This window comes from Hemiscyllium ocellatum, chromosome 10 (assembly GCF_020745735.1).
Source record: "Hemiscyllium ocellatum isolate sHemOce1 chromosome 10, sHemOce1.pat.X.cur, whole genome shotgun sequence".
Lineage (NCBI taxonomy): Eukaryota > Metazoa > Chordata > Chondrichthyes > Orectolobiformes > Hemiscylliidae > Hemiscyllium > Hemiscyllium ocellatum.
Window position 1 is genome coordinate 41,884,122 of NC_083410.1, and position 19,061 is coordinate 41,903,182.

A 19,061-nucleotide genomic window follows, 5' to 3' on the forward strand; every position below is an offset into this window, starting at 1 on the left:
TTTGTACAATGATTTGCGTGTTGGGAGCTGTGCCAGTGAAGAGAACACCCGTTCAGTACAAAGGCTAACCACGGACATCACTGAAAACTGCAGTCAGTTGGGTTTAGGAGATTTTTGTAGAGACTGAGATCAATGCTTGGGTAAACTGTGACAATGATGTCGGAACCGAGACACTCCGTGATGATCAGATAGTTAATGTAAGTCCTGGAAGAACAGTAAGGACAGTGTGGACGGTGTAGATGGTAAGGAAAATCTGATACCAACACCACCTCCAGTCCCCATTAACGAAGCTGTTGACAGTTTGTGACTTTTCATGGAGTGTTATGAAACACAAGACGAAGTCGACGCCATTAAGTTGATGCATCTTCACCAAATGTTATCATTCACAAGAAAAAAGAGACAGCTGCACCTCAACAGCTGCTGGATATTTTCTTCGAAATTAATAACTAACCTCCATCTCAGTGAATTCTATTTACTGTACAGATAGACAAAAATTGATCTGGTTTGTAAAATGTCATGGATTTTTAAGTCATATCCTGTGTTTGTACAAATAATAATAGCAATTGAATGAAATAAAAAGTCTGTAAACATGCTTTTTAATGCAGTTGTGTGCATTGTGGCTTCCTTTGTTTAAGGTCAACTCAATTAACTGAATACTCAATTATCCGAATGAAAACCTGCCTGCCCATCGACTTTGGATAATCGAGGTTCCTCTGTTTGTGCAAAATTTGTGAAGAAACATTTCACATTAAGGGAGAGGAGTGTTTCTGGCAGCAAATAAAGATTTATCTCTTTCAGCAGCAGTTACTTCTACTGTTCAAAATACACTATTGCAAACCAGATGAATTGTATGTTGTTGTGCAGAATTAGTATTTAAGTTTCTGTAGTTTCCTTTGTGTAATCATTAGACATTTCCATTGATGTTTATTTAAAACAAAATCACTGTCTTAATGAACTAAGTTTGGTATTATTTATGGACAAGATTTCCTGATCCTAATGTTGAACTTTAATTCTCATGTGAAACTGGATGCTTAATATAAAGCTAAGAATTAGAATTTTTGTTATTCTTGTAGGTGTATTACTAACTGTGGAACATGTGAAAAACTCTGTCAATGTGTTGGTTGAAGAGGGTAAAGAGAATGTGCTGCAGATTTCTGAGTAAGTATTCTCAGTTGCTTCTGTTGCTCTTATTTTAACTGAGCGAGCCTGGCTCTTTAAATATGGGTTAGTCATCACTTCAGAGTGATAGTCAATATTTAATTCTTCTGGAAATTATGGATTACTGCCTACAAAATTTCAACATTTGAAACATTCGTAACCACAGACTCTGATATGTTTAACTCTTCTATACCCTGTGAAATAGCCTGGGAACCCTCTGCTTTCAACAATGCAACTCCCTGCTATCTTCATGAAGGCCATTAGGAATGGGTAATAAAACTGACCTTGCTGGCCACAGCCACATTCCTATCAAAAATCAGATGACAGCTTTAAATCATCATGCTGTCTACATTCTTGCTGTTTTTGCCTTTGTGCTTACCAAAGCTTGTACAAAAGACTGCTCAAAATCTGTGTCCATGTCTGTGCTTGGGCCATAGTTCCAATTTTGTTTTTAGTATTCCCTGCTTCTGCGATGCATCTTGAGATGTGAGCTGTTCTAAATGCTGATGATTGCAACGTTGAGGGACTAATCATTATGTTGATTATCATTATCGTTTTTTGGAATCTAGAATTACTGACTTGGTAATATTATCATCCAGGACTTTAATGAGCCAGTTGACAACCAAAAGCTTTATGGTCACTTTGTTTTTCTTTTTATTGATGGAACCATTTTAGCTCCAAACTTTTTAACTGGAAATAGAATTCTCAAATCACTGTTGTGGAGTTGAAATTTGTGCTTCCTGATTTGTTATTCCAGGAATATAACTACTACATTAGTTCACCTTTTAATTTTACTGTAAAGTTGATGACAAGACTACCACAAATGGAATCATGGGACGTAGCATTGGAGATGTGCTGGCCAATGGGCATATAGGAATTATGAATTCCATTATGATGGAAAGTGCATGGGATAATTGGCCATTTAAGATGGAAGATGCTGTGGTTTAATCCATCAGGTCAAATTGGTGCAAAAGTGAGACACAAACCAAATTGAAAAGGGGAAACTTTCATTTCCAAATGAATTGATAGAACATGTATCAGTGTAAGTGAGGTAATGGTCTTGAGTTTTGTAGCTGGAAGAAATGAACAGTGAGGACTTCATGTTCATTGTTAAGAATTGAGTGCTCAAACGAGTGTTTGAGTGCTGTAGCTGTAAGGGAGCAGGTTTAGATGACAATCTTGAGATCAGATTCATATGATGACCCATAATAGTTTGGCAGAAAATATCATGATTGTGTCTTTTATCAACAATGTCTCATGGAGCAAAAGAATAAATAGACCGTGTATTGGTCAGATCCTGTATTTCAGTGGATGTGTTCAGGTGAGGTTATTGGTTTGGGATCACCCTTTTTTTAGAAGATTCCAAAAGTAGATGCGTGAAAGGCAGTGGAGGAGCATCGAACAACGCTAGGTACACCAATAGGGTAAAGCTTTGATCTATAATTATAAATTGAGATAAGCTGTGAACGGCTAAGAATTCAAGCCAAAGCTTGAGAATGTATAGTAATTGAAAAGTTAAAAGTTGCCTACTGTACTGAATTCTAAATCTGAACTGAATGTCTGAAACTGTACTTTGATCTTAACTCCACAACATCTTTCATGAGGAATTGTAGAGAAACTACTGCCAATTTAGTCCTAACATAGCTTTCTTTCCCTATTATAATCAATAGAGCTATACATTAAAAAATCGATCTTAAAGTTAAAACAAGCAATTCTTTCCATATTCTCAATTTCTTCTCTTCTGCTAGAGTGTCCCCTAACATCTGTTTGGCCCACATTCTCTTTATATTGCTTCCTGTCCTTGCTGATCATGCATTTCACCTGACTGATTTGTTGTTCTGTGACAAGATTAGATTAGATTACTTACAGGCCCTTCAGCCCAACAAGTCCACAACGACCCTTCGAAGAGCAACCTACCCAGACCCATTCCCCTACGTTTACCCCTTCACTTAACACTACGGGCAATTTAGCTTGGCCTAGCACTGTTGTGGTTCTGTTCGCCAAGCTGGGAATTTGTGTTGCAGATGTTTTGTCCCCTGTCTAGGTGACATCCTCAGTGCTTGGGAGCCTCCTGTGAAGCGCTTCTGTGATCTTTCCTCCGCCATTTGTAGTGGTTTGAATCTCCCGCTTCTGGTTGTCAGTTCCAGCTGTCCATTGCAGTGGTCGGTATATTGGGTCCAGGTCGATGTGCTTATTGATTTGAATCTGTGGATGAGTGCCATGCCTCTAGGAATTCTCTGGCTGTTCTCTGTTTGGCTTGTCCTATAATAGTAGTGTTGTCTCAGTCGAATTCATGTTGCTTGTTATCTGCGTGTGTGGCTACTAAGGATAGCTGGTCGTGTCGTTTCGTGGCTAGTTGGTGTTCATGGATGCGGATCATTAGCTGTCTTCCTGTTTGTCCTATGTAGTGTTTTGTGCAGTCCTTGCATGGGATTTTGTACACTACATTGGTTTTGCTCATGCTGGGTAATAGAGAACAGCCAGGGAATTCCTAGAGGCATGGCACTCATCCACAGATTCAATCAACAAACACATCGACCTGGACCCAATATACCGACCACTGCAACAGACAGCTGGAACTGACAACCGGAAGCGGCAGATTCAAACCACTACAAATTAGATTACTTACAGTGTGGAAACAGGCCCTTCGGCCCAACAAGTCCACACCGACCCACCGAAGCGCAACCCACCCATACCCCTACATTTACCCCTTCCCTAACACTACAGGCAATTTAGCATGGCCAATTCACCTGACCCGCACATCTTTGGACTGTGGGAGGAAAGATCACAGAAGCGCTTCACAGGAGGCTCCCAAGCACCTGAGGATGTCACCTAGACAGGGAACGAAACGTCTACAACACAAATTCCCAGCTCGGCGAACAGAACCACAACAACGAGCACCCGAGCTACAAATCTTCTCACAAACTTTGGCCTCACAGCGCCAGAGACCAGGTTCAATTCCCGCCTCAGGCAACTGTCTGTGTGAAGTTTGCACATTCTTCCCGTGTCTGCGTGGGTTTCCTTCCACAGACCAAAGATGTGCAGGTTAGGTGAATTGGCGTATGTCTAAGCATTATTTTACAGGTCAAGTATGACTTTGGTCCTTGGTGTTCCAGTTGATGAAATTTGGATAACAATTTTGTATTTAAGTTTCTTTTCATTTTTTGTCCTGTTTGAATTTTCTAGATCTTAAAGTTTGGAAAGAACTATTCTTGATATAATTACTTGGTCAATAAATTCAAAATCAGTGTACCAAGCTATGTATGAAAACTAACAGGAGCATCAGTCTCAAAAAATGCACTTTACAGACTTCATGCGGCCAAATGATACAAAGTTTGAACACTAATGCTCTGTAGCTACCGGACAGTTTGACTTTCAGAAGTGCAATTTGACTTGATGTACCCATGAAATACCGAACCATTATAATCTTTTTATACTTTTCCCTTACTATTGATATTATCTGTACTCAAATGGCCTTAACCAGATCATGTACATGCGAAGAATGTGTCATATCATGTGTGTCAGGGAATATGAAAATAGCAAATTATTTACATTTTCAATGATTTATGATAAAAACTTATTGATTCCTGTGAAGTTATTGTAGTGTAATCTACTTTCAATTTTACAGAGACGTTGTATTCAATGATGTGAATTCCATCGTTCGCTACCTGGCTCGGGTAGATACAGAAAATAAGCTCTATGGATGTAATCTACTAGAACAAACTGAGGTAAGAGTTTGAGCGCCTGTAGGATAACATATTGGTCTTAGCAATGGACAGGTATAATCATCAGGAGCAGTATTTTTAATGGAAATATCTGCCTTTTAAGAATAAGGTATCTGATGGCTACATGAGTCTTGAATTTCAGCAGGTTCTGGTTGCTGGCTAATTGTTGCTTGTATTTTCATAAGAGAATTCAATCAATGTTTAATTGGGTGTGTTGTTTTAACTGTCCTGTCTCAGGTAGAAGTAAATGACTTCTCTTGTCTTTTAGCTCTTTATTTTGTCATCTACAAACCAAATCAATTGAGATAGTTAAAAGTCCCACTAGTTTCCATTGCCAACCATAATATAGAAGTGACTATTTAAATTTGTCTGCATTATTAGTTTTTTGTATGTCTGATTCTGTGGATTCTAATATTTTTATTCTAATAAATTCTATAGAAAATATTTAGTTTTTTTTCTTGATCAAAACATATGACTAAACTTTCACTCAACAATCTTAACTAATTGTTGCTGATGGAAGACCATTTTGACCCTTACCTAACAGGGTAGACACTGACCACCACCAGCAGCAGTAATGGGACAGAAGTAAAAGCCCAAGCCCCACAAATCTATATGTAAATTCACTAATTTTAAATTAATTAATTTTAGGGAACTGTGGAAAGCCAATTAAAATCATGTCATTTCCCTAGAACTTGAAGGGAAAATAAAAGACTAATAATCTTAATCTTAAACTCTTAGTTGAAAATAGAGCTAGCAATTAACCATTTGACAGGTTCTTCTGGCTGGTATGAATCACTTATGAATACATGCATTTATTTCTGTGGAAACGTTGTGACCAATTAGATTTGATAATTTTTTATTTCTTGCCCATGGCAGCCTTATCCTGACTGTCCTGTGGCTGTTGATTTGCTTCCTTGATCACCAGGTTTTTTGCTTTACATGGTATCTTCCCACTCAACAAATACTCCCAGTGAGCCTGACTATTAGAATTTATATTTTATCACTACTCTTTCTATCGATACAATGTTGACCCGCTAATCATGATCCTCACTCTTTACATTTTCCCATACCACTCCCCTGACATCACATCACCATGTTATGATACCACTCCATGTTATGCTGTTGTCAGTTTCTCTTGCTGCAAGTTTCTTTCCCCTTGAAAGAATCTGTAATTAAAGTGATTCACCTGATTTCTTTTTCCTCTGGAACACTCTCCCTGGATCAGAAAGAGAGGAACATGAGCCAACTCCCTTCCCAGCAGCTCTAATTCTTTGACTTAGATATTTTCTAAAGTTTTGGAAGTTGTTGTTAGAGTTCACTTTCTTTTAAGTACTATTTTAATGCATAATCACTGGTATGCTTTTAGGCATGCAGGTGGCTCTGATCTTATTACTTATGTTGTCCACCTCCAGAACCCTGACCAGTGAATTACTGACATTTCCTTGTCAACACCTCTCTTTGCTCATTCCTGATCTTTGATTTGTCATGGTGCTTTTAGTTTGACTTGCTTTTGGAACATGAGTGCCACTGACCAAGCAAGCACGTATTGCTTATCGCTGACTTTGTTTATGTGACTGAGCTGCCTTTCTTTAACAGCTGCCATCCTTGTGATTCAGGTGCTGTCACAGTTCTGAGAGTGAGATGCAGAATTTTGACCTAAAAATGTCTGATATTCAATATTGTATAAATTAAAATTTTTCTTTGAAAGTATTAGGAAGTCTGAAGCTATTGTTCTTGGTTACTCATTCCTATTCACTGATGCTATGTATCCCCCGACTCTGTGTTGAGCTGAGCAAGACTGTTAGTCTGGCCTGAACTGAAGTTCTAACTCCTTATCCTCTCTAACATCAAAGCTGACTACTTGCACCTTCATAACGTTGCCCATTTCTATCCATGTTTTGGCAGCTTTGCTTAAACTCCTTTCTGTGCCTTTTGTTCTTACTATTTTCGACTTCCAAAGTATTCCTATGTAACACAATATAATTACTTCAAGTTATCTTGGACTGAGTGTGATAAATTGATGAGTTAATACAAGGAAATTGACATGGAAGTGGAAATAATTGATTTTACTGTACTGAACTACTGAAATTGCATCCATATCAAGATGTGAATTTTAAATATTTGACTGAAAGCTAAAAAGTGTAAATCATATGCAAATATTTTTAAACTACGTCTGCAAGACTCTAAGCACCCAACATTTGATCTGATTACTGCATAGTTGTTAATTTTTTTTCTATTATGTTAACTTTTGTCTGTTTTAAAGAAATCCAGAAGCATCAATATTTGTAAATCCATTGAATGCCTACTATAAACACAGCATCCCATTTTCTATAGTTTTTGAGATTCTAATAGGCTAAGGCTGTCAATCTATATGATTTAATTAGAGATATCAGCAGTGTGAATTCAATATTAAGTATAATTTCAATTTGAACCAATTGATTAAAATTAAAAAAAACACTATTTTGTGAGCTTCATTCAGACCTTATTCTTAGAAATTGCACAAGTTCTTCTGTTTTTGAAGATTTGTTTCTTCAAATATAAGCTTTAATCAAGACCTAAAGGTCTACAGTGTTAAAAACCTTGGTATTTAACCAATAGTGAATTTTGTAGATTTAAATTCATGCATTCAAATATTGTCTTGGTTTTCAGAATGCGTGAGGTGGTGGTGAGGATTTTTATGGTATTTGTTTTATTGCATGTAATTTACATCTGTCACCCACTAAATGACTTTTATTGTTTGGAACTGGTTGTGAATCTAAAGAATTGAGGACATGTACATTGAATTTGGGCCCTGCTGCCACGTCAGCTTGTCTTTTTGTAAAATTCTGTAACTCTACACCATTTGGGACAGATGGAAGTAATTTTTGTGCCACTGTTTTTTTTACCTTACTGATACAGTGGATTTAGAATGTTCAAATTAGAAAGTTAATTATCTGCGATGAATTATTTTGAGTTTTTGCTTTACATTTAAATGTTTGCATTTCTCAGGACTTTTGGAAGGAGAATTCAGAAATTTCTGTAGGAAAACAAACTAACTTGAAATTTAACTACTATGTTAGTGCCTATTCTTTTTATTATCCCCATCTACCAGCCTCAGCCACAATTTAATTTTGTCCTTTTTCTAAAGGCATTAACTTTTTGCGAGGACAGTTTCAATTGCCTTTGTTGGTTACCTTGTTAAATGATTATTGCTCATGTGTAAGCTTTGAATAAAGAGTGTAGGATAACTCTTTGATGCCTTAGCTGAAGGTTCTTGGATCCATATCCCATTGTAAAGTCCCAGTTGCTGGGGAGAAAGTTAGTTGAGGTTGGAAAAACACAGTTCTTCCTTCCTTACAATAAACAGTTAACGTAGAAGAAGAAGGAAATGCCTGCAATTTAAAGTCAAGCTTTCTGTGTATAATAAGGCTTTCAGAAAAGCAAAATAGTAAACATGATTTTGCTTGACAATTCATTAGGATTAGAGTGAAATATTAGGGTTGGGATCAAAAATCTTTCGAAAATGATCACTTAAATAGTGAGTTATTCCCAATTATATCCAGGTTATGATGAGTTTGGAGTGAATGTTTAGAACTGTGCAATGCTGGAATAATGTGTGATGATTACAGGTCCCCATGAAAGGACATGCATGAATTGACACTGAATCATTTGTGTGTATGCATAACATAGAGCAATTGGATATATTGGATGGTATTAAAACAAATCAACTTGTAAATTTTGTCCGACATTCTTAAGGATGTGACTTTAGTGACAGTATTGTCTGCATGTTAAAGGACATGTATTTTCTTAACTATGCAACCAGATTTTTAGTAACCTAACTTTCCATAATCTCTTATGATGTTAACATTTGTGTAATGATTTTAAAAAATAAATTTCTGAAAGCCAGTTGCAAGACTACTTGACATATTTATGACTAACTTGTATTAGGTAAGATTCTAATTTTATTTTGAGAATAGAGTCAAAGTATTTGGCTTTTATGAAACAAAATAAAAACATCAACTTTTTAAAAGATACTTAAGTAATGCGAACTTTATAGCATACTACGTAATAGGATTCCTGCTTTTATCATTTCTTTTGCAGTGTTGTCATAGCAACAGGAATTATCTTTTGATAAATGTCATGAACCAAGGATTACTAGCCTTTAATAAAAACTTGCATTAAGTCACTTGCATTACCTTTTAATATTGTACCTGTGTGGATATTGCTATTGTCAAATTAATAACTTTGAACTTCTTGCGATAATCCTTTCTGTTGGCAGGTGGACCATTGGTTGGAGTTCAGCAAAACAAGGTTGGCAAGTTCTGCAGTGTTCCCTGCAGCAATACAAGAGCTGAATTATGCACTTTCTCTCAGGACATTCCTGGTTGGACATGAATTGACACTGGCTGATCTCTGTGTATGGGCAGCATTGAAAGGTTGGCAAAAGAATCGTGTTATTTAAAATGGAGTTGCTTTTGTAAATGGTGTCTCTGCTGTGTTATGGAGGACGCTATTTTAGTCTGAATTTTGAAACTAAAAATATAAATTCTTGATGAAGTAATTACGTTGAACAATGATTTAACTTCATTTGAGAAAATAATCATTTTTACAGACATGACTTCACAGTGCCATTTAATTTTCTTGGACTACAATAATAAGACTTGGAAATCTTTAAAGTAATTGAAAACCAACATCTGATGAACAGACTGTCTTGGTCAGCCATGTAATATGATAGTGAAAGTAGTAGAGCAAACTGACTTGCCTTTTATTAATTTGGAAAAATACCCAACAAACTTTAATAGGCATTACTTATTATACTTGTGAATCAGATCATAATTCAATTGGAATTGTCAATTTAAGGTTGCAAGTGGTTTATTGTATATTTCAAAGCTTGTTTCGGAATATTTACATTATTTCAAGACTGGAAGTTGGTTTAATCTGTACCTTAGTTCGGTGTTTAGTATGGTGCTACAGTTTCCACTCTGCATAGTCAGGAAAATGTCAAAATATCACTTCTTATCCAGTTCTGCTGTTGTGTTACTCTGTACGGCTTGTCACTGTCCTTATCAATTGGGTGATGAAATATCGTGAATTTCTGCTGAGTTTCTTTTTTGCATCCTGAAAGTAAAAGTCTATTTATGTCCACTGGACATACAAAAACACTTCGCAACCAATTAAGTACTATTGAGATCATCATTGGTGTAATTTAGGAAAAACAACAGTCAATTTGACATAGCACAGCCCAATTAAAAGCTATATGTGAACGTACTCAGTTTGTTTCTCTGATATTGATTGATGGATAAATGTGGGCTAGGGCACCATGGTCAGCTCCCCTGTACTTTGAAGTGTATCTTTAAATCTTTCATGCTCACCTCTGAAGGCAGACTGTGCTTCATTGTTTCAATGTCTCATCTGATAGACAGCATTTTCGATAGAGCACTCTGAGTACAGCACTGTGATATCAGGACTAAATTTTGTGTTGAAACCCTATAGTGGGATTGTAACTCTCCATTTTGAGGGGCTAGATTGCTCCCAACTGACCCACTGTTGAGATGGTAATATTAGAATGGTTCATTCAACCAGTAAAATACTACGTTAAAGGCTAATAGTATCCACAAAGGCTGCAATTTGGATATCATGGGCATCAACAAAGCTAAAATGTCAGTAAGGTTTGCAGCCAAGGTTTAGTAATAATCTGTGCAATTATTGTCTATAAAATTAGTAAATGTAAACTCATTATTTTGAGGCATTTAGTTGAACTTTATTAAGGTGTAGTTTTTGAGTACAAAGGAAAGATACTAAATGTGTTCAAACAATTTGCTGTTATCCTGAATATAGGCATGTTAGTCAATTATTGCAGCCACAAAGCCCCTCGCTTGTATGTTAAGTGTTGAAGTGAACAGCTGATATGGTTGGCTGCCAATTTGAAAGGTGGGAAAAGTACAGCAATTAATTATTAAATTAATGTACCATGGTTTATTGAATAAATTAGCTACAAAGTTGCTTTTAACCATAACTAAAGCATTTCAAGATTCAGCAATTTTGTGGTCTTCAGTGTCCCATGTAAAGAGTTTGATCAAACAAATCAAGGGGGTGGCATGGTGTCTCTGTGGTTAGCACTGCTGCCTCACAGCACCAGGGTCCCAGGATCGATTCCAGCCTTTGGCAACTGTCTGTGTGGAGTTTGCATGTTCTCCCTGTGTCTGCATGGGTTTTCTCCAGGTGCTCCGGTTTCCTCCCACAATCCAAAGATTTTGCAGGATAGGTGAATTGGCCATGCTAAATTGTCCATAGTGTTAGGTCCACTAGGGGCAGAGGGAAATGGGTCTGGGTGGGTTACTCTTCGGAGGGTCAGTGTGGACTGGTTGGGCTGAAGGGCCTGTTTCCACACTGTAGGGAATTTAACCTAAACTATTCTGAATCAACTTGGCAATGACATCACCCTTAGGATCCTAATCTGCATTAGATTTTGTGTTTTTGGTGTCTGAATCCTCCTTTCTCAAACATCTTTGCTGACGTAATATTCTGGGATTTCATGTCTTGCTTTTTGACAGTAAATCACTGGAAACTGATCATTTTTTTGTATTGAGGTCACTTGGTACTCTGAGCAATCTTATACCCAGACCTCTTGAATGGCAGGTTGGAACAATACCACAAGCACCTTTTGCTGAGAGGTCCTGTGTTGCAACAGAGGGCCAAGCCCCACCTGCTCCAGAAGTCTGAACAGATTACTTAGAAAGTATCTACAAGCCCTCTGTTCAGTAAAGTACTGACACCAACTAGCTAAAAACGAAGTAGTGTGGGTACTGGAGACCTGAAACAAAAACAGAAGGTGCTGGATAAACTCAACAGGTCTGGCAGTAACTGTGAGGAAAGAAACTGTTAACCTTTTGAGTCCAATGTGTCTCTGCTTCAAACTGACCACCAACTATCTATTGCTCTGATACCTTTGTAAAACTCCATGTTGATTTGGTCCACTTCACCAAAAATGCAATGCCTAAATCTTTACTTAAATAAACCTGATGATTTGAGGGCTCATTCCAATATTTGCATTCTAAGTTTAGACTGGATTAATTTTGAACAAAAAACTGGTTTAGGTAATGGTTAGTTCTTGAAGGCAAAAGGATAAGGTGTGTAACATTCCAGCTAATTCCAGTCTGGCATCCTAGCACATGTGCGCGAGCATGGACACCCACCCATCTATCCCATTGGGGTCTTGTAACAGCGCATTCAGGAGACAAATTTGTCCAGAAACCTTTTTATGGAATTGCTTTTTCAGCTTCTCTGTCACCTTTTGGAATCCTAAAAAGAATTCTTCAGAAATGTGGCAAAGGGCTTCATAGGCTCCACCCCAAACCCAGTTTTAAACAGAAACAAAATTGCCACAGCTTCTGATGACCATGAAATCAGACATGTGATTTCCAAAAAAAATCCAAGTAGTTAAGTAAAGGTATGTGACTTTCCAGAATAACTTTGAGAAAGCATCCCACCTTCTAATAATCGTGACCAGTTAAGTTCAAGCACATCAGAGCTCCAAATGAACCAGTTTTCACAATCCCTTGGACCTGAATTGTCAAAAATAACAAAAAGTACCTTCATAACAACACCTATCTTCAAAGTTGCAGAAATGAATCCCTAGGTTTGATAATGGTATTATCTATAGACTACTAATCCAGAAACTCAGCTAATGTTCTCTGGATAAGCGTTTGAATCCAGATGGCAGATACTGGAATTGAATTAAATAAAAATTTGTAATAAAAATTCTAATGACCATGAAACTATTGTCAATTGTTGGAAAAATCCATTTGGTTCACTAATGTCCTTCAGGGAAAGAAATCTACCACCCTCACCTGGTCTGACCTACATGTGACTCCAGACCCACAGCAATGCGGTTAATGCGCAATTGCCCTGTGAAATAGCCTAGGAAGCCACTGTGTTGCATTGCCCACCAAGGGCTACTAGGGATGGACAATAAATCCTGATCACCTGGTGATGCCCACATCTCTCAAATGAATTTTTAAAAAAACTTATCCAAAAATATTTGTGAAGAAATCACATGTAGATTAATATTTAACTTATTGACCCATTCATTCTCATTCAATATATAAATGTAACTAATGTCTAGTATTATTTTGGTGCTCAGATAATTCACAGCAAAATTTCCGGTCAAAGCATGAGAAATCACATTGTTTACCTCTGCAACATGGACAATCTGTTAAGGGCTATAATAATAAAATCAATTGAAATAGTCTGACATTGTGGTTTTTGAAATTATCTATTAAGGCTGGTGGGATGATCAGTTTAAACCATTGTTTTCAGTAGCCATGACTGCCATATACTTTAAAATCTTTAAGAGCCAATACCAAACCCAGGAACTCTTACCATTGTGGCGTGTCTTTTTGTGATTTAGCTTTGGAAAAAATAACCAACAAGCTTCTATGTGCCTCTCTTGTATGTAGAACTGAACTTACTCCCAGGCCATGGTATCAATTGTTACCTTGATGAAGTTTGTGATGACCAGCTTTGATTCATTTATTAAAATTGCTTTCAGCCTCCTAAAATGCTTGTTACACCCCTGCACTCCACCTTGGTTTTCAGCAGAGCAGCTGTGCTGAGGCTGTTTGTTACAAACTTGTGGAAGGAACCACACATCCCCAAAACCTTCTTTGGTGGAGCTTCTTGTTCCCAAGAATCAATGCTTGTACTGTTGCTGTTATTGACAACCTTTGCATTCACCTTACAATGTATCTGACGTAGGTTACATGTTTTTGCACATTTACTTTTGACAAGGTTTACTTCACCACCACATCAACTAACAATAATTTTCTAAATGAAGCTTCTAGTTATTCCAGATAGTCCTTCCAGGTATCAAAGTATCCCTGTATATCAAGCTAAACCACACAGTTAGGAACGTTGGCTACCAGTTAGTTCATCAATTGGTGGGAAGTTTCTGCCGTATTTTTAGCCTGCATGTGGAACGTTTCGGAGAACACCCCTGGGACACCCGGACCAACCAACCCAACCACCCTGTGGCTCAACACTTCAACTCCCCCTCCCACTCCACCAAGGACATGCAGGTCCATGGACTCCTCCATCGCCAGACCATAACAACACGACGGTTGGAGGAAGAGTGCCTCATCTTCCGCCTGGGAACCCTCCAACCACAAGGGATGAACTCAGATTTCTCCAGTTTCCTCATTTTCCCCCCCCCCCCACCTTGTCTCAGTCGAATCCCTCGAACTCAGCACCGCCTTCCTAACCTGCAATCTTCTTCCTGACTCTCCGCCCCCCGCCCCACTCTGGCCTATCACCCTCACCTTGACCTCCTTCCACCTATCGCATCTCCATCACCCCTCCCCCAAGTCCCTCCTCCTACCTTTTATCTTAGCCTGCTGGACACACTTTCCTCATTCCTGAAGAAGGGCTTATGCCCCAAACGTCGAATTTCCTGTTCCTTGGATGCTGCCTGACCTGCTGCGCTTTTCCAGCAACACATTTTCAGCTGCATGTTATCACTCAGCATTTGAAAAATTAAAGGCTGATTTTTTTTTAGTCTTGTTTCGGGTGTTAAGAGAACTTGCTAGTATCTCTTTTACAAACCTATGTTACTCAGAAATCTGGCACTTCACCTCTTATATTAATGTCTTCTAAGTGAGGAATTGGTTAAGAGTTTGCCTTTATTACTGTTGGACCATTCTGTAGTCTGCAGAACCTGGTTGAAATATTGGACTTAAGCACAACACAGCTGAGGAACTGCAGTTGCTTTGACTGCAATCAATGGTGATTTTCAGTATTTCATGTATTTCTGCTTTAACCTGGGCTTGTTTCTCTGGACTTAAATAGTGAGGATGCTTTTTATTTTGGAGGGGATTCTTTTGCAACCACATGATGTAAGACTAATGGTGTACACTCTGGTTTGGTCCCTATAGAATCAATTTAAATTCTGAGTACCCTTGTTCAACCCCCTCATTCTGAATCTAAATGTGAAAGCGTGGCTCTAACCTCTATATAGTTTGTGGTTCAATTTTGGAGTTGTCCAGGTCTTCCTTTCTCTATTCCTCACTATCTCTTTTGACTACCTGATGAAACCCATGCATCCTGAACCACCTCCTGGTGTTGGTATTAAAAATATTGATGTGGCATAGCTGATTTTTTTTTCTGGCAACCTGCATTGTCAGTCAAATAATTTACATTCCCAGTCCTTTCTCTGCCCTATATGAACCACTGAACGATGTTCAGTGCTGTTTTAAAGCCTGTTCTGTCTATAGGTAATACACTGAGGACTTTAACTGTGTTACACACAGCCTACTCAAATTCTGAAGTTTTAGACACAAAATTAGAGGCTTGATCTGACTGGATCTCCATTAGAATTCCATATCGCAAAGGAACTGGATTAACCTTTGCTATTACCTCAGAAATTTGTTCTCAATAAAACGTACTCGCCATATCCATAATAGTAAGGATATAGTTGGTTCCCTTTTGGTTAAGGCCCCACAGGGGCTGCCAACACACTATAAAGTGGTTCCACGTAAAGTTGATATGGGGATTAGAGATGCTTGCTTGATTGCTGGTGTAATCTTCCTACAATCTGTGACATATAAAGAAGTTTACAATATTGTAACACATTCTTATGATGTCTTGGCAGTAAGAATTTTGACTAATATAAACTGGGTCTTCCAGATCACTTAATGACTCAGGATGGGATTTTAATATCTGATTCACTTCTGGTTTGAGTAGATTGGCTTTGAGAACTTGGATCAGAGAAACCTTATTGGACATTTCCTTTGACCAAAACCCCAAAGGATGTTTCAGATTGGCAAATACTTGGGTTTCTATGCATGAAAGTTCTGGAACGTTTTTCTTCTGCAAGTTGTTTTTTTTTCTTTTCCATAAGTTAACACTTTCTCATTTCTAACTTTTCTTTCTTTTTCCATTTTCTGTTCTATTTCATGCTGCTCATCTACAGTTATATTCTAGCTAATTCAACTGAATTATCATCTGGATTGTATTTTTCTTTACCCAAATTCAAATGCTGTGCTATTATCTCACTTGTGCCTGCTTTGTTAGACTCCTATATTGAACTCTAAGTCCATTTTTATTCTGCTGATCCAATTATCCTGATCTTTAGCGAATCACTCAGGGGTATAAGTTCCCTTGGAAAGGATTATGGCAACTGTCAAAAAAAATTGATTTTTATCACCATTAATGCACAAGAAACCCAGAGTTGTTCCCTTTATCTTTTTCAGTTATTACTGCTCCACTTCTGATTTTGGTTTTGGGTGATCTGGTACTATAACTGGTGTTGGAGAAGCGCCCTCTCTCCTGCTCTCCCTCCTGCCCCCTCCACCTAGTCTTACTACTCCACTGGTCACAACATAAATTTAAATGCTCTACTTAGATATTGATATGACTAATTACAGAGGAACCTCTATTATCCGAACAAGATCAAAAGTTCCCGATGCTTGGCTAAACTATGTTATCCGGCATTCCAAACAACTCCTCGCCTGTGTCGTTTGGATAATCGAGGTTCCTCTATTTGCTTTAATAATATTAGGTTTAGCATGAAAACATCAATCAACCAGGGCTTCTCAATAAACAACAAAATTAGTGATTTACTACATATGTATGCTTGTTTTACAAGGATGCAATTAAGTTTAAGAGTGAAAATGTAAATATTTATCCTTTGAAGTAGTTCATCATGCATGCACATGCACACACGAGGTCAAGGAAAATAGAGAAATTTTCTGTTTAATTTAGTTTAATTTTGTAGAAAAACACTTGGGCCCAATAATGGCTAGTTCTTTAAAATGTAAATTGTTCCAGGCTCTTGCAGTTTGTCATCCTTTTGCATGTGGTTACTAGACACACAAAAAATCAGGTTCACTTACTTTATTAGAACTCCAGGTGAGCCAATTTTCACAATCCTTTAGTGATGAGTCCTCAAAATATCATTAAAAGAAATATGTTCATAACACGCTGAACCAGTTTTGCAAGCACAAAACTGGCTTCTGTCTAAATTATAGATATATGAAGTTTGTGATTAAGAACTTTTTTTTTTAATCAACAGAAAGTAGCCTTTGTCAGCAGCAACTAGGTCAGAATAAACTATCCACTCATGTTAAACGCTGGTACAACTTCCTTGGTGCTCAGAATGCATTTCAGTCTGTGTGTACAAAATGGGCAACAGTAACTCCACAGAATACAATGGTAAGTCTGCATTTTTCTAAAATCTTGTGACTTGCTGAATTAGTATAGCTGATGAGGTGTCCCACAGAAATGATTAACTGTCAGTTTATCAGATCTGAGTTTTCATTCTCATTCCTAATTGTAATACCTTTTGTTCATCTTTCCCAGGATTTCTTCTTTTGTTGAGCATTCGTATTTTTGTTGGCTGGCTCATTTCATTAATCCTAGAGCTGTATCTATCTGCCATTACATTTAATTTGTAAAACTTACAATATTAATGTATGAATACAACTGTATACAGAACAGTTGCTTGAGTTTGAAAAAAGTTTGATGCTACAGTATCCAGAGTTCCAATGCATTGTTAACCAACAGGAATCACAGATGGAAACATTACCATGGTTATTCCCTATATCAATAGGGCTTCTATTTGAAGGAACTTGTCTGGAGTTTGGAAGAATTTGATGAGTCTGTTACCCTGGGTTGTTCTGACTTCAGGTGGCTTCAGAGCAACGTTGGCATATGCCTCTCTTTTATTTTTGGCATCTTGCCTTGGTCAGAGTGGCATGTGGCCATGGGAAATGTTGTATTTTCAAAGAACGTAATAAAATACAGAACAAGTCACTTGGCAATTTCGTACTCGTTCTAATCAAGTTTTGTCAGTAAGTTGATAGTTGAGTCCTGTTGATCATCAGCCAGTTCAATTTGGAGAAGTCCGAGTTGCTCAATCATATATTTTACGGAATCGATACTCCATAAAACGTTTTTTTTAAAAAAATCTGTGACCTTGAATGCATTTCAATTTAGCCTTTGTATGATTTTTGCTTTGAAAAAAGGTTTATATTGGATAGATCAGTTTCTTTATTTAGGATTAGGATTTTATTTAATATTGTTTTAAACAAATGTTTGTAATTTGTGTAGATGAATAAGAAGAAGGAGGATCGTGGAAAATTTGTTGATCTGCCTGGTGCAGAAATTGGGAAAGTGGTAGTAAGATTTCCACCTGAGGCCAGTGGGTGAGTGGACAGATTCAAATTTTCTATTTTGTAATAAAACCTTAAACTGCTTTAACTTTGTTTGCACCAACTAGTGGTAAGTCATCCAACTGTAGGCTTGGAATTACTTGAAATGATCTAAAAAGCATGCACTTGAAAAATAAGTTTAAAATTAACATTTTTTTTATGTCAGTTGTTGCCTACTTGTGATGTCAAAGTATTGGATTAGGAATGAAAAATGGTGAGGGGGAGAATTGTGGTTTTAAGATACTGAACATAATGGGGAGAAATGGAATGTTAAAATGTGAACGTACCTCAGTAAATGAAGCAGTTTTGTCATGGGAGAGAAATGCAAATCAAAAATAATGATTACAAGGAGAAAGAATCTGAGTAATGCAACTGCAATAGAACTGGATGATCAAAGTTTAGCTCCTTTTTTAGTGGGAAGAACCGATTCCTAATTGTGTTAGCTTAACTTCTTCTCTGTCTGCATGTTTATTCAGTATTTGCTTTTCAACAAAGGAGCTGTGTGGGATTTATAAAGAGCAAAGTATCTTCTTTCAACATGACAGATCTATTTTTGAATGTTAGGTTGAGCTGTTCTCACAAGCTGCAGCAAATGGTGACTTGTGCAGGCTGAGATGGGGTTAGTTAACTCAATCTGCCTGCTTCAAACGTCTGATATGATTGAAGCAGAACATTTCAGGAAATTCTGGAGAAAATATATAACAACAGTATTTCTCAGGCATGCAACAGATGTCATACCACACTTTGGACAATCCATTTAAATATCCATTTACAATTGAGGTTATTCATTCCACCAGGAATGTGAAAGTACAGTTGTCATATTTTTAATTAACTCAAATAAGTATAGTAAGGAGTTTGCCATCCATGTGCATGGAGAATCCCTCATCATAAACAAATTCATTCTACCCTTTCTATGAATCCACCTTGTATCAGTTATCCATGGTACTTGGATAACTGTTCTGAAATGGAACGGTAATATCTCCTTTAATTGGTA

General features: G+C 37.4%; 1 protein-coding gene across 1 annotated transcript in view; it reads left to right on the forward strand.

Annotated features, from left to right (window-relative positions):
- eprs1 (glutamyl-prolyl-tRNA synthetase 1) overlaps positions 1-19,061 on the forward strand; it is a 90,987-nt gene that overhangs the window by 13,706 nt on the left and 58,220 nt on the right. The window contains exons 2-6 of the mRNA XM_060831451.1: positions 1,074-1,158; positions 4,787-4,886; positions 9,142-9,298; positions 16,930-17,069; positions 17,967-18,061. Of these exons, the coding sequence (XP_060687434.1) occupies positions 1,074-1,158; positions 4,787-4,886; positions 9,142-9,298; positions 16,930-17,069; positions 17,967-18,061 (577 nt within the window). The remainder of the gene's footprint in view (positions 1-1,073; positions 1,159-4,786; positions 4,887-9,141; positions 9,299-16,929; positions 17,070-17,966; positions 18,062-19,061) is intronic.